The 15,166-nt window shown below is 42.1% G+C and overlaps 1 protein-coding gene across 4 annotated transcripts in view; it reads right to left on the bottom strand.

Moving 5' to 3' along the window:
* The window catches only part of ADAM23 (ADAM metallopeptidase domain 23), a 188,659-nt gene that overhangs the window by 126,510 nt on the left and 46,983 nt on the right, over positions 1 to 15,166 (bottom strand). For all 4 annotated transcript variants that reach the window (XM_040476005.1, XM_040476003.1, XM_040476002.1 and 1 more), the window contains one exon: positions 10,427 to 10,503. In XM_040476005.1, coding sequence (XP_040331939.1) covers positions 10,427 to 10,503 — 77 coding nt within the window. The remainder of the gene's footprint in view (positions 1 to 10,426; positions 10,504 to 15,166) is intronic.

The raw sequence follows: 15,166 nt of genomic DNA, 5'->3' as shown, positions 1-15,166 counted from the left end.
ACAATTACTGTCGACAGGCAAGAGGGCATGGGGTAAGGAAGTCTCATAATTACTACAGCTAGAGGGCGAACATCCATTTTCCTTCACTACCCAAGAGTTATACTAAATCATGTCTACCTATGGAAATAAAGAATCAGTACATAAATGCCAGTGGTTTCATTGGGATTTTATTTTTAATGTTTCTGCTATTATTATGTTTGACTGTGGAAGTCACTGTCAAACCATTTTGAAAGTAGGTCAGATACACACCCTAAAAAAAAGAACTAGAACCTATTAATATGTAGGCAATACTTATATTATTATACATTTTTCAAGAGTTTCTGGACCTGATCTACCAGCATAAAGATGGGTCATCAAAAGCAAATGATAGTTATAACATCCAAAGCATCCAATATAGGGTTGACTCTCCAACGAGAAATGCCTACGGGAGATTTGATAGGTCCTCACCTAATCAGAGAAAATACAGCAAAAAGAGGAGCCACCCAGCACTACAGAATCAAAATTTTTAGAGCCAGACAGGAAAGGATGTCTTAAAGGCAGGATGCACCTGGGTGGCTCAGTCAAGTAAGCATCTGACTCTTGATTTCAACTAGGGTCATGATCTCACAGTTCATGAGTTCGAGGCCCGCACTGGGCTCCTCACTGACAGTGCTGAGCATGCTTGGGATTCTCTCTCATACTTTCTCGTTCTCTCTCAAAATAAATAAATAAGCCTTATTTTTAAAAAAGGGGGGGTGGGGGGGGGAGAATACCCCACAGCACCTCATTCCCCACAGCACTGGAAACTTTAGTATACTCTAGGGCCTCTAGGACATATGAAAATCAATATTCACCTACATCATATTGCACATGACATCGTGGCAATCGATACTTATGACAACTTTGGGGAATCTCTGCCTCTCAAGCTTCCTTACCATCACAGAAATTCTTTCAAAGCTACCAAAATAATTTAACCTTTCCTTTTCTATAAATGCAAAAGAGACCATAATCTCTCAAAACAGCACTTGGAAATTATAGGATTATTAGCTATGAGAGATTTCCCGTTCAACAAAGAGCAACATTTAATGCTGAATGTCTCACTACAATAAGTAAGCAATAAATGCATTAGGATGTATATTAATTTGCTAGGGCTATCATAACAAAGTACCCCACCTGGTGGCTTAAACAACAGGAACTTATTTCCTCCTAGTCCTGAAGGTTAGAAGCCCAAGATCAAGGTGTGGGCAGAACTGGCTTCTTCTGAGGTCTCTCTGCTTGGCTTGCAGGCGGCCACCTTCTCACTGTCATCACATGGCATTTCCTCTGTGCACACATAGGTCTGTGTCCAAATTTCTTCTTCTTATAAGGACATTGGTCATATTGCGTTAGGGCCTACCTTAAAGACTTCATTTCAACTTAATTACTTCTTTAAAGTCCTTTTCTCCAAATCTGGTCACATTCTGAGGCACTGGGGGTTAGGACTTCAACACAGGAATTTTGGAGGAAGACAGTTCAGCCCACAACAGATGGCCTGCTCAACAAACAGGATTATTTTAAATCCTATTGGAGAATTGTGTGTTTTCTTTATATTGTTAAAAACTGACTAAAATAGTTCAATTCTTTTTTCCCCACTTTATGTGAACAGATGAGCAATCGTTAGAATTATGCCCAGCTTGCTTGTAATTTGATAGTCCAGTGTTGTGATCAAAGCAGACACAGAAGAAGACTCAAGACTAAGGGCCCATGCTTAGTCCCAGCATGTGATTGAATCTTACCAGGCCTCAAGTTGCTCAGCTGAAAAATGGGAATAATCACATCTTCCTCACAGGGTTCTAAAGGAATTTGAATAGGAGAAAATGGGTAAAGGGTTTAGCATTCGGTCTGTCACCATCATGGCTACTGTAGTAGAAAGGCTTCCTTCTGCAGACCTCGAAAATTAGGAAATAGAGCATTTAGCCTATGAGTTAGCAGACTGATGAGCAGAAAGTAGGACAGGAGTGGGGGGCCAGCACTGGCACACTTGGCCCAGCCGATCTCGGTTCAGAAGTCCTGCAAATTTACAAGCCAAGATGGAAGACCACAACAGCTCGTGTCGGGCTAGAGTACAGGCCGTCTGCTGTACCCTCTTCTCCAGCCACAGCTCCTAACTCCTGGTCCTACTCACTCGCAAAAGGCAAATGGCACAGGAGGAGGCCTGTCTCTGCTCCCCACGTTCCTTGTTACAAACCAAATTGAAGTTCGTATCTCCAAATCTGCAGAGCCGAAAGAGACTAAATTTCCCACTTAGAATCCAATGAGTCCAAACAAGGAGACTGCCTTCCATCTGCCCCTTGACACATCCAGCTTTGTTGAGTGATGGGTTCACCAGTCCTCATGCCCTCCCAACAGGAATCTGGTGCTTTCCTCCTCCCACACCTTTACTCCACCACCTTCCTGCGTGCAATGAGATTTTCTCCCTCCCACATCTTCCCAAGTGAAAAGCGTGTGTCGCAGACTCTGCCCTGTCCCACCCGTGGGCCCTCAGCAGCCACGTCAACACACGGCAGGAAGCTGATTGGGAAGACCTGGGTTCCTGGCCTCTGGGCATTTTTCTGTCTCCAAGAGGAGGCAGCGGAAGTACTCACGAGTTATTGCCCCCAGAACCAGCCCTCGACCAACAACAGACTGGCAGCTGGTGGACAAAACCCCAGCTTCCTCATCACTCAGTTGGATGACATGCTGAAGAAGAATCCACCCAACACCCAAGGCTCCTCAGCAGGAATGAGCTACATTTTTTCCGGCTTCCTTTCTCTTCCACGCCTCACTTCCTTACACCCTGAAGGTATTTCCTGGAATCCTTACCTCAGGGTCTACCACCAAAGCCAAGATAGCATCCTTTAAGATGAACACCAAATCTCACCTTCCACATAAAACCTTCCCTCAGCATCTAGCCCTCACAAATCACTTCCTATGATATTTTAAGACTATTTGTATATGTTTTCGTCTCATTTTTTTTTTTTTTACTGTGGGTTCCTGTGAAGGAGAATTCTTTTGCAGACCTCTGAATTCCATGGGTCCCTCAGCACAGTACCTTATGCAAAAAAGATACTCGATAAATGTTTGTTGACTAAATGAAGAGTAAATTGGTCGTAATAATTAGCACAAAAGTCAGGCTCTTGATTTAACCTAACCGAAACTACATCAGTGTGGCTGTTTTCTTCCTTCAAAAGCATTGCATGAACTACTTTTCATGAGCAAATTACTGTGCATATATTTCTTTACATCAGCATTTTCTAGATATTCATCTGAAATCAAACACCCCTGATTCAAAAACAAAACAAAACAAAACAACAACAAAGAAACAAAGACCTTTTCCTAAATGCATAACTACCTTACTGAACACATTACTTTGACCCTTTCATCCTGCCTCTACTTGCCACTCCTTGGACTAGATCCCTTCCCACGTGGTGACACTAAGACTGCTTCAATCATCTGTGCCCTGGCACTACCCCCACCATCCCGCATGCACTCATCAGTAAGCACCTCAAACCCCATTCCCCCACAGAGAAACATCTCTGTGACTCAATGCAATGACCTCCACATAGAAGGTCTGTGTACCTCTCTCAACTAGGCATGCTACATTGATTTTCCTTTTCTGAGATTCCTGGTGGCCCAATGTCAAATGTCACCACTGTGTACATATGTATCCCAAGGCCCAATCTTGATATGATCCAGGTCTAGCAGTGTCTTCTCCAGTGTTTGTTGGAGGTTACAGAGGCTTAACCTTTGTTGGGGGGCCAATCACCATTCCATGTCCCAGCCAACAGAATATGTACACAAAAGGATAGGGCCATATATAGGACAAAGGTTAGCCCCCACATACAATTTTCCTAATAGGTGCCATTGAAGAATGTGGCTGGAACCTTAGACAAAGCGGCTTTCCAGGGAGCCCGCAGAGGTAAACTGATTCAGCCCAGCTACCCAGTTTCACGCAGAAGAGCTACAATAATAAGTACCTGAATATGTGCTCTGACTGCAGAGTAGAATCTAGAAGAACCAAGGGATTCCCCACCTCACCCACGAACAGATGTTAGTGTGAGAAGCCCTCAAAGCCCAGTTCCATTATTTTAGATAAAGCAACCCTACCTATTAGTACCTAGATTATGGCCCAATGGATGTCAGGTTCTGACCAACCATACTCATCACTTTGAGTGCATATCAACCACAGGCCAGCCATCTCTAATTTCTTCTTCAGTCCCCTTTCAGCAGGGAGAAGATCATACAGTACACTACCCTCTTTTCATTTACAAAATCAGAAAAAAATACTGACTGACATTGAAGTGGACCTGTCCTGTCCTCATTAGATCAGAAGCTTAATGAGATCAATGAATCTTTTCTTCACTGCTGAGTCCCCCAACACAAAGAGAGATAGGGGGCTCTCTGGTGTCTCTTCTTATAAGAACACTAATCCTATCAGATCAAGGATCCACCCTACAACCTCATTTAACATTACCTCCTTAGAGGCTCTATTTCCAAATACAGTCATATTGGGGGTTAAGACTTCAACATAGGAATTTTAGAGAGACAAATTTCAGTCCACAGCATTAACACACCCTTCCAATTAGCAGACATGTAAAAATACCACACATTATTATCTCATTTAATCCTTATAACAACCTACAGCTTAAGAAGGAAACTAAAGCTTAAAAAGTTAAGAATATATCCATATGATGGCATATTATTTAATACAACATAGAGGAACCTTAAAAACATTATGCTAAGCAAAAGAGGCCAATCGCAAAAAGCTACAAGTTGCACAGGTCCATTTATATGAAATGTCCATAATAGGCAAATCCAGAGACAAAAAGTAGATGAGTGGTTGCCAAGGGCTTGGGGAAGAGGGGAATGGGAAACGTGCAGGGTCTTTGCAGAACAACAAAAATGTTCTTCAGTTAGATGGTGATGTAATTGCATACGTCTGCGAATATAACAAAAACCACTGAATGGTACGCTTTAAAGAAGTAAATTTTATGGCATGTGAGTTATATCTCAAACTGTTATTAAAACAAAGAAACTTGGGGTACCGGGTGGCTCATTCATTAAGCATCTGACTTCAGCTCAGGTCACGATCTCGTGGTTCATGAGTCTGAGCTCCACGTCAGGCTCTGCACTGAGAGTGCAGAGTCTAGCTGGGATTCCCTCTCCCTCTCTCTTTGCCCCTCCCCCACTTGCATGTGCTCTCTCTTTCTCTCTCTCTCTCTCTCTCTCTCTCTCTCTCTCTCTCTCAAAATAAATAAACCTTCAAAAAAACTGCTGTGAAAAAAAAAGTGGAGCCCCTGGGTGGCTCAGTTGGTTAAGCATCTGACTCTTGGTTTCTGCTCAAATCATGATCTCATGGTTTGTGAGTTCGAACCCTGCATCAGGCTCTATGCTGACAAGGTGAAGCCTGCTTGGGATTTTCTGTTTCCCTCTCTCTCTCTGCCCTTCCCCTGTTCTCTCTCTCTTTCTGTCTCTCAAAACAAATAAATAAACATTAAAAAAACAAAAACAAAACAAAAAACAAAGAAAATTGCCCAAGGTCACATGGCTAGTAAATGATAGTCCCCAGATTCAAACCCGTGTCTATATGATTCCAGAACTGTGATCTCAACCATTAGGCAGCTCTGGTCACTCTTACTCCCTATAAAAAATTATTGAACACACCAGCAAATCTAATTGATAGGTAATACGGACTTTGGCATGATTCCAATCACACATATGGAGGAGACAATCACTGGACTCCAGGACTTCCAAGGATCAATACACGTTAAGCATTCAATCTGGTAAACCTTTTTAAACATTCTGAACTTGGAAAAAGTTATTCTAGAAGAAAAACAAAACCAAATTGAAAAAGGAAGTATCCTAAAAGGAAAATGACCAAAAGTCCTCTGAGGCCACAACTAGGATTCTTGGCTAAATGAAATGTAACTCCAGTAGTGTGACATCCATGCTTGCTGCCCTCCAATAGCTTCCCATCAAACACATCTCCACAGATGACGGCCCTTCACGATTTGGCTTCATGGCTTCCTCTCTGACCTCATCTCCTCAGTCTACCCCCACTGCACTTACTGCCCCCACTGTCCTCAGCCTTCCAGCTTCGGTGGTGGCTCATCTTTGACGATCAGGTTTCAGCTCACTGTTCCTCCTCTGACAGACCTTCTGGCTTCTGTGACATCCAAATCATGTTGGCCACCCCTATCTGCAGTCCCCGTGATCACATGTGATCTAGCTTTATTTAGTGAACAAAGCTCCATGGCCGGAAGCAGGGACCCCGCCCCATCCTATTCTCAGCAGCTTCAGCACCCACAGGAGTCCCAGGCAGACAACAGATGCTTGCTCGACACTTGCTGAACAAACCAATAAAACACACGTCTCTGCCACGAGATGCCTCAGTAAGCCAAGGCCTCGCTTTTTCAATCTATAAAAGTACAGACTCAAAAACACTCTCCTCTCAGGAACCCACATTGGGGTAGTCTTCACAAGCTGGCAGTCCAGGCCCGATGAGCTCATTCACCACTTAGATTCTGCGGCCACCACTTTGATTAGTTTATGTTGATATCTTTATGCTTTTATTCCTTCACCGAGCCCATGAACTTGCCACGTACCTTTTCCCTTTTCCATTCTCCGACAACTTAAATTGTGGTAAGTAGTGTGGTGATGACCACTCCGTGGTGGAAATGGAGATCCCTCTTTCCTCAAAAGTTCTTCTGATTCCTCCATGACTGATCAAAAAATTCTCTTTAATTTATTCTAACATGAATCAGACTTTTTAGTTAATCCCAGCCATTGAAAGTCATTTAAATTAGCGACCCACCTTGGCCTGCACACGTCAGACACAATTCCCTCGCGTCTCTACGTCATACCCGTAGCGCATACTCAAAGCTGCATCAGAAGGCTCGAGACTCTGCACGGGGGAGATACTGCACGAGTACAGCTCTCATGGCCTCCCTCCCACTGATTTACTTTTCCCTGTATAAAGAGACCTCCAGTTATTCCCAGTCCAGTCCCGAAGCCTCCTCCTGACATCATTTCCCTCCTTGGCCAGGCTGGATCCTGGTACTTAACTACCCAAGTTATTGACCAGCATTCAAAGAGCTGTGCTTCCACTCTTCCTCACCTGTGCTACCAGCAGAAAATCTGAACCCTGATCCATGCTACAATCTGCCTCCCCTCCTACCCTCACCTGCTGCAATGATGCAGCACCCCAGGTTACGAAAAACAAAACAGAACACCATCGGGAAGAACGACTCAAAGATTGACACGTAACACATGATTGACATCTAATGACAGTCGCTCACACATTCTTTAACATGACCTTGGTAAACTTCCTCACCCATTCCTCCCAGCGATGAGCCTAAATTTTTGTCATTTTCCTCAAGCCCAACCCACCCCTCCTCTCTATCCCAATTCCTACGGCAGATAATGCTGTCCCCAAGAAGGAACTCTCCAGAGAGGCGTTTTCTGAATGTCACCCCTTCACCTGCAAACCAATCTCTACCTGCACACGCCCATAAGTTGGGAATGAACTGTCCCTCCTGGTTCACAACTACACGCTGCCCTTGTGCTACTGGTCTCACTCCCTTTCGTCCTCACTCAGATCTGGCTCCATAAATTATCTCCTGTCTCTTCTGTATCTTTACCTCTCCCTCTTTCCAGCTCCATTGCTCAGCCTATCAACTTGCTGTGTTACCCCTACCAGACCGTCCCTTGATCCCAGTGTCTTCGTCTAGCCACTGCTCTCGTTCTCTTTTCCTCTCACCCAGACCACCTCGGTGTGCCCTTGCTGTCCCCACATCACCTCCTCTCAGTCCTTTCCAGCCTGTCGTAACCTGGTTTCTGCCCCCAAAGCTTCACTGAAACTACTGTCTTCAGACCAGTGAATACTTAATGGATAAATACAGAGGGTAATCTTGGCTCCTTATCTCATTAGATCCTTTTCGTGTAAGGCTATAAATCACATCTTCCTGTTCTGAAACTCTCAATTTAATCATTGTCCCGATTCTCCCCCCATTTCTCTGAACACTCACTCTCTGTCCCTTCGTGGATTCCTCTTCCTCTCCTCAACTCTTAACTGTCTTTCCAGCTTATGTTCTCATTCTACCTACCTTCCCTGGGCAATCTCATTCACAACCATGCTTGTCATTAACATTATATGGAAATAACTCTCTACTATCTCCAGCCCCCATCTCTTCCCTGAGCTTCAGATTGTTATTTCCACCTACCTCCTAGGCATGGCCCCATGTATGTCCCAAACCTTTCAAATCAATTATGTCTATTCTGATTTCACATCCTTTTCACCATTTAAAGAGTTGTTCCCTGTGCCGCCCATTTCAGCTGGATACCTTCCACCTAGCTATCTGATCAAGGCACCTATTAACTTTAACTCTTCTTTCTGCCTTGTCATCCATATCAAAGCAATCCTGATGATTTTTATCAACTGAAGATTTCTTGAGAGCATTCCCTCTCCATGCCTCTGGGCACTTCTTAAAAACAGAACTTCAGTTTATTCCCTTACTTTATTTTTCAGACTCTAGAGGATAACAGCCAAGCTCTTAAGCATGACAGACGAGATCCTGCATGAGTTGAGCTGTCCCTGGGCCTACCTATTCTGACTCATCTCCCTCTGCCTCAACCTTGTAATTTACCATGAAGTGCAATAAAAGTCTCATGCTTCCTTAACATGCCTCACAGCCGCATGTGCCTGGCTCCTTAGCACACGCTAAGAATTGTCTAGACACAATTCTCCATTTCCTCTTCCTCTCCTATCCTTCTCCCCAACAACTCTCCTCCTCACTAGCACCTGTCTTAGAAGATTCAGCTCAACTGTCACCATTTCCAGGATGCCTTTCCACACTGTTCCCGCCTGAAGAGCTGCCTTTTTGGTGCTACCACAGAACTCCATGTTTATCTCTAGCACAGCAAATTTCACACTCTTCTAAAATTGTATATTTACCTATCAACATTTCTGGACTAAACAAGAAGCTCCTCAAGGCAAGGGCCACTCACAGTAGGTGCTCAACTGGTTACTCTGCATGTTAAATATTACTGGTAAATGATTTTCTCGTGTGTTTTCAGGTCTCCAAGTCCACTGGAGACTTCTTCAGTCATTCGATTGGGAGGCTCTGTCGTGGCCGTGACGTTTTAATGTTCAAAATACGTGGCAATGTCAGTTGCTATGACCACCCTTCAGTTTGGAATGACAGTCTCCATTGCAGTAAGAGTTAAAGCAACCTTAACTCTTAACTCTAAAGTTAGAGGACCTTAAACAAACTAAAATTAGCCATGCTTCGCGACTCAACACAGTCTAAGATTTGGCAAGACAAATCTCCTAGGCAGGTACAGTGCTGACACAGCGGGGTGAAAAGGCACTCAACCAATGCTCAGCAGACTCAAAGAAGAAAACCCGCAACAGCTTTACCACCGGAAACTGAGTTCTGCTGATTCATTCTGACTTAAAGCTGCAACAAAACTTGAGTAAGGAGCACCCAAGCTGACTCTGCGTTTTTTTGGGTTTTTTTCTGCCGAGCTCACAGAATTTGGCATATAAGAAATTTAATAGTTGCTCTATATATTCCTTTGCAATTTCTCAGATATTGACTGCGGCTGCCTACATTATAGTGTCTGATGGCCTTATGTGGTATCTTTCTGGCAAAGATTCAGTTCTGGTCAAAATACTGAGGAGAATTTCAAATACCCACTGGAGCTCCTGGCTCCCTCAGCTGAAGAGAACCATACAGGAAATCTCCTTCACCCAAGAAAGGCTCACTGCTAGCTCAATTAGAGGCTGAAGAGGCCTGCTTCAGTAAATAGCGCTTGCTCATGCTTTGTACAAAGATATCTGTACAATTGGTTCCAACTTGGGAAACGGCATTTAAATATCAACATAAACACATGCTCAGAGAAAAACTGGGTGGATTTTCATCAGGACCAATCTCTAAAAACCTGTATTAGAGAAAATTACAAAGGAAGAACCTTCTCAAAATGGGTATCGCAAGTCATGATTTTCTTTGTTCTTCATACAGAAGTCATGTGAATTGCATAATGAAAAGTAAAACGGAAGAAATTTCTAGACTGAAGTCTAATTATACTTGAGTCAGTAATTCATCATGTTTCCTATATATAGTAATGACCATAGTTAACACTGATTAACTAGCATTACTTCAAAGACTTATTCCATTTAAAATCATAATATGTAAGTACTCTACTGGAGATATTTAACAAGTTAAATGTTAAATGCCTTCTCTTTCAGGAAAAGAAAAAAAGACCGACTTCGCTTCGGACTTTTATATTTTTCTTTAAGTGCAACATGACATAGTCAGCTAAAAAATATCAATTGCTTCAACAACAGACACTATTTTGACTAAACCATTATCATGAAGTAAAGTTTTATTGCACTTGCTTCTTAACAGGATTATAACTAAACACTTACTTGTTCAGTGTGAGGTCAAGAATGAATTTGGAGCCAAAGGCTTCAATCTGGAAGCTTGCCTGGGCCAGATGGACAGCCTATGGATTCAAAGAGACAGAAACAAACTTAGCTTACCTTCCTGTCTTTAAAGCTGATTAGATTGGTAGCAATGATATTAAATAAGAAAAACATTTTTATGGATTGATGCACTTCTTTATGGATCCCCGTGTAACAATCCATTTCTTTAAAAGGATACTAGGTGCATTGTCATGGCTTTACTTGGAAGACATAAATACCTGTGTAGCACGGAACTAATAAAAGACAATCGGTCCTTTAAAATGAACCCATTGTGATCAAAATCAAGAGCATATTCAGCTGGACTTTCAAAGTGACTGCGATGAATTATGCAAAAGTCTGACTAATTAAGGCTGGATTTCAGCCTATTTTGCGCACGAAGCTAACCAATTCTTTCTGCACACCTAAGTGAAAACTCATGTCAGCACTCTGTTCTTCATCAGAAACTGGAACTTTCTATAAATGATCTATCAGCAGAATATGGCAGTAAAATGCGAATCCACAACCTTTTAACTTCAGAAAGCACTTAGACCCATGCCCCTCATGAACCCTCAGAGTGTATGTCCCCCTGAAAAAGTCACACATTTACAAATACTGTCATTACTAGAGCACCTGGATGGCTCAGTGGGCTGAGCGTCCAACTCTTGGTTTCGCCTCAGGTCACGATCTCACAGTTCATGAGATTGAGCCCGAAGTCAGGCTCTGCGCTGACAGTGAGAAGCCTGCTTGGGATTCCCTCTCTCCCTCTCTCTCTGCCCCTCCCCTGCTGGTATGCATGTTCTCTCTCTCAAAAATAAATAAATAAATAAATAAATAAATAAATAAATAAATAAACCTAAAGAAAAAAGAACAAATACTGTCATTACTGTGCCTTAACTCAAAATACAACAATAATCCCATCTAAACAGGAGTCATATGTACTAGGTGTTAAAGATTAGTTTAGCTCACAGAATTATCTCGAAAAATGTAAGTTAACAAATCAATGGAGTTTTGTTAAAGTCTTACCCAAGATAAAATTCCCCTCTATCCTTCCATCAAGAAAAAAAAATTTTTTAAAGACAAGAATAAATGCAACATCTATACTCCCTTCCCTTCCCTTCCCTTCCCTGCTCAAAAACATCCTTCCTGCAAACTCCATTCTTCAGGCACGCTGGTGTCACAAACCATCTGTGAAGTGCTACCTGCATGGCAACCAGACACTGCATCCTCCTGCTCTGGTACTTTCCCCTCCTCCCCTCCCCCACCCCTTCCGGCAATACCACCCATGCTCCTCTCTGTCTTCATCCTACCCTACTCATCCTTCAAGGGCAGCCCAACTGCATTACTTTCCACGAAGCCCTCCTTCACATGCAGGTTGGAAGTGAACCCTTCATCCTCAGGGCTCCAGGAACACTTCATCTGCTTCTACTCTGCACCATGATGTGGGCTCACTCTCCATCCCAGCCTGGACAACTTGTATCACAAGGGTATTGCAAACAGTTGGAGATTAATGGCCCTTCCTCAAAATATATGAACTTCTAAGCCAAATATTTATTGTCAGGACTATCTTGCCACGCCAAACCCATAAAATACTATAAACCATAACTTCTACTTCCAGTCAAGCACAACTGCTAACTGCATAATTAATCACTACAATAATCAAAACATAGGGTGCCTACGTGGCTCAATCGGTTAAGCATCCCTCCAACTTCAGCTCAGGTCATGATCTCACAGTTCTTGAGTTCAAGCCCTGCATCAGGCTCTGTGCTGACAGCTGAGCCTGGAGCCTGCTTTGGATTCTGTGTTTTCCTCTCTCTCTGCGTCCCCCCGACTCATGCTTGCACTGTCTCTCTCTCTCAAAAATAAAGAAATATTAAAAAAATTAAAAATAATAATCAAAACATGAAATAAAAATGAAATTAATAAGTATTAAATTTTAAATACAAAGCAATGAGAAACAAGGAGCCCAAATACCTAACACCTTGGCACAACTCGCCAAATCCCAAACAACCATGCAGAATACGGTCATCATATCGGATTCGGGCTCTTCCTGCATCCAGATGACTACATGACAGAGAAAGAAATTCCTGTCTTGTTAACTGAGGTCTCGGTCATCTACATCAGAACCTTTATCTCCTGACATAAATACCATATTCTTCTTATTCGAAATTCATTCTGTGTCTTGAAGCATTAATTTTTGCATGAAGATTTTGATGAATAATGCATACAAGGGAAATTTTTTCATTTCTGGGTCCCAAAAGTTTAAAGGAAAAAAACAACTTTCTTCTTGAGAATAGGATAGGCTCTTAATACATGCACCCCAATGTTTATAGCAGCATTATCAACAATAGCCAAAGTATGGAAAGAGCCCAAATGTCCATCAACTAATGAACGGATAAAAAAGATGTGGTTTATATATACAATGGAATACTACTTGGCAAACAAAAAGAATGAAATCTTGCCATTTGCAACAGCATGGATGCAACCAGAGTGTATTATGCTAAGTGAAATAAGTCAGAGAAAGACAAATATCATGTGATTTCACTCATATGTGGAATTTAAGATACAAAACATATGAACATAAGGGAAGGGAAGCAAAAATAATATAAAGACAGAGAGGGAGGGGCGTCCGCGTCGCTCAGTCGGTTAAGCCTCCGACTTCAACTCAGGTCATGATTTCATGGCTCCTGAGTTCGAGCCCAGCGTCGGGCTCTATGCTGACAGCTCAGAGCCTGGAGCCTGTTTCGGATTCTGTGTCTCCCTCTCTCTGACCCTCCCCCGTTCATGCTCTGTGTCTCTCTGTCTCAAAAATAAATAAACGTTAAATTTAATAAATAAATAAATAAATAAATAAATAAACAAACATTAAAAAATTTTTTTCTTTTAAAAAAACAGAGAGGGAGGCAAACCGTAAGAGACTTTTAAATACAAAGAACAAACTGAGTGTTGCTCCAGGGGAGGTGATGGGGGGATGGGCTAAATGGGCAAGGGGAATTAAGGAGGACCTTTTTTTGGGATAAGCACTGGGTGTTATAAGTAAGTGATGAATCATTAAATTCTATTCCTGAAATCACTATTACACTATATGTTAACTAAGTTGGATTTAAATTTAAAAAAATATAGACCCTTAAGCATATTTTCTGCTAAGAATATTAAATAGAGAGAAGAGTTCATTAATGCCACTCTGTCCTAAAAAGGGTGATAAATTACTGCCTTAAGCAACTTAAAAAGAACCTGACATTAACCACTGAAAGGCTCATCTTACAGCAAATAAGCAACGAGACAAGTACAAACCCCAACAGAAGCCTGTTGTACGATAAGGTAGCTGGTAATAACTGCTTACCCCATTTTATAGCCTTGTTGGGAGTTCTAGGATTAAAGAAACTTATACTGAGCCAATGTGATAAGATTCAGTTTAACAGAATTTAATGAAAGAGCGGGCAAATAACATTACTATTGGGATTTTCCTTTTTTTTTTTTTTTTTTTTTTTATTCATTCACTCTCCACACAGCTGTTAAGTCTCACTGTGTGCATAAGGATGACTGGAACCCAGCCCCTCCCCTCCAGGGAGACCTGCCAGCCTCGGTGGGTCTAAGGTGCCACAGGGACCAAGACTTCACTGACCAGGTGCAGTTTGAACAAAATTCCAAAAGATGAAAAAGAATCCACCTGCCAGACGAAGAGAAGACATTCAGGGCATGGGGGGAAACATTTACAACATGAGAGTAAAAAAATGAATATGGAAAAAAAAGTTTTTTTACTTTTTTAAAAATTAATATGGCCTATAAAGAAAACAGTTTTGGGGGGGGGGGCGCGTCTGGGTGGCTCAGTTGGTTAAGCGTCCAACTCTTGATCTCAGCTCACGTCATGATCTGATGGTTGGTCAGTTCAAGCCCTGTGTCGGGCTCTGCAGTGATGACAGTGCGGAGCATGCTTGGGATTCTGCCTCTCCCTCTCTCTGCCCCTCCCCTGCTCACTCTCTCTCTCTCTCTCTCTGTCTCTCTCTCAAAGTAAATAAGTAAACTTAAAAAACAAACAAAGAGCTTTTGAAGGAAATGTCAAACAACGAATCTGAAAAGGTGCTCCAGAGACTGTGGGGCTTTGCGCGATATGCTCAATGACATGTCTGGTCACACAGACATACCTGTGGCCAAGACAGCAAGCATTCCTCCAAATGTGCCCCCACTTACTCAGCACAGTGCCTGGCACATGCCCAGTCACCACCACCACCATCATCAACGAAGATATTAGAACTAAATCATATTGACAGATTACCGTCCACAACAACTAAAACACTTACAGTGCCATCAACAACATCCCTGTTTCTCCATGGGGAAAGAAAATATCTGATCGCATTACCTTTATCAGTAAGAATGTTTTAACATTTTAACTTATTTTAATGCAAAAAGGCAGCACATTTTCCTATAAATGATTTAAGATTTCCCCAAGCATTCATTTTCCGTGTACATATATCAAATAGAATTGGTATATTCATCTAATACATTTGTATCCATCTTAAGGAATTTCAATACAATGGTATACATTATTTTTCTTATGTTCCATTTCTCTTTCCATTGTTATACATTCAGCATTTGTACAGAGTACAGATTCTTCTCTATATCGAAATAAGTACCTGACAAATGCTACTTCTCCCCTATCATTCTGTAATTTCTGCTCTGTCTGAAACGTGATTAAAATAGTTTTTA

This window comes from Herpailurus yagouaroundi, unplaced genomic scaffold, assembly GCF_014898765.1.
Source record: "Herpailurus yagouaroundi ecotype Mexico unplaced genomic scaffold, PumYag 140, whole genome shotgun sequence".
Lineage (NCBI taxonomy): Eukaryota > Metazoa > Chordata > Mammalia > Carnivora > Felidae > Herpailurus > Herpailurus yagouaroundi.
The sequence above is the reverse complement of the archived record's forward strand: the minus strand, read 5'-3'. Positions and strand labels throughout refer to the sequence as shown.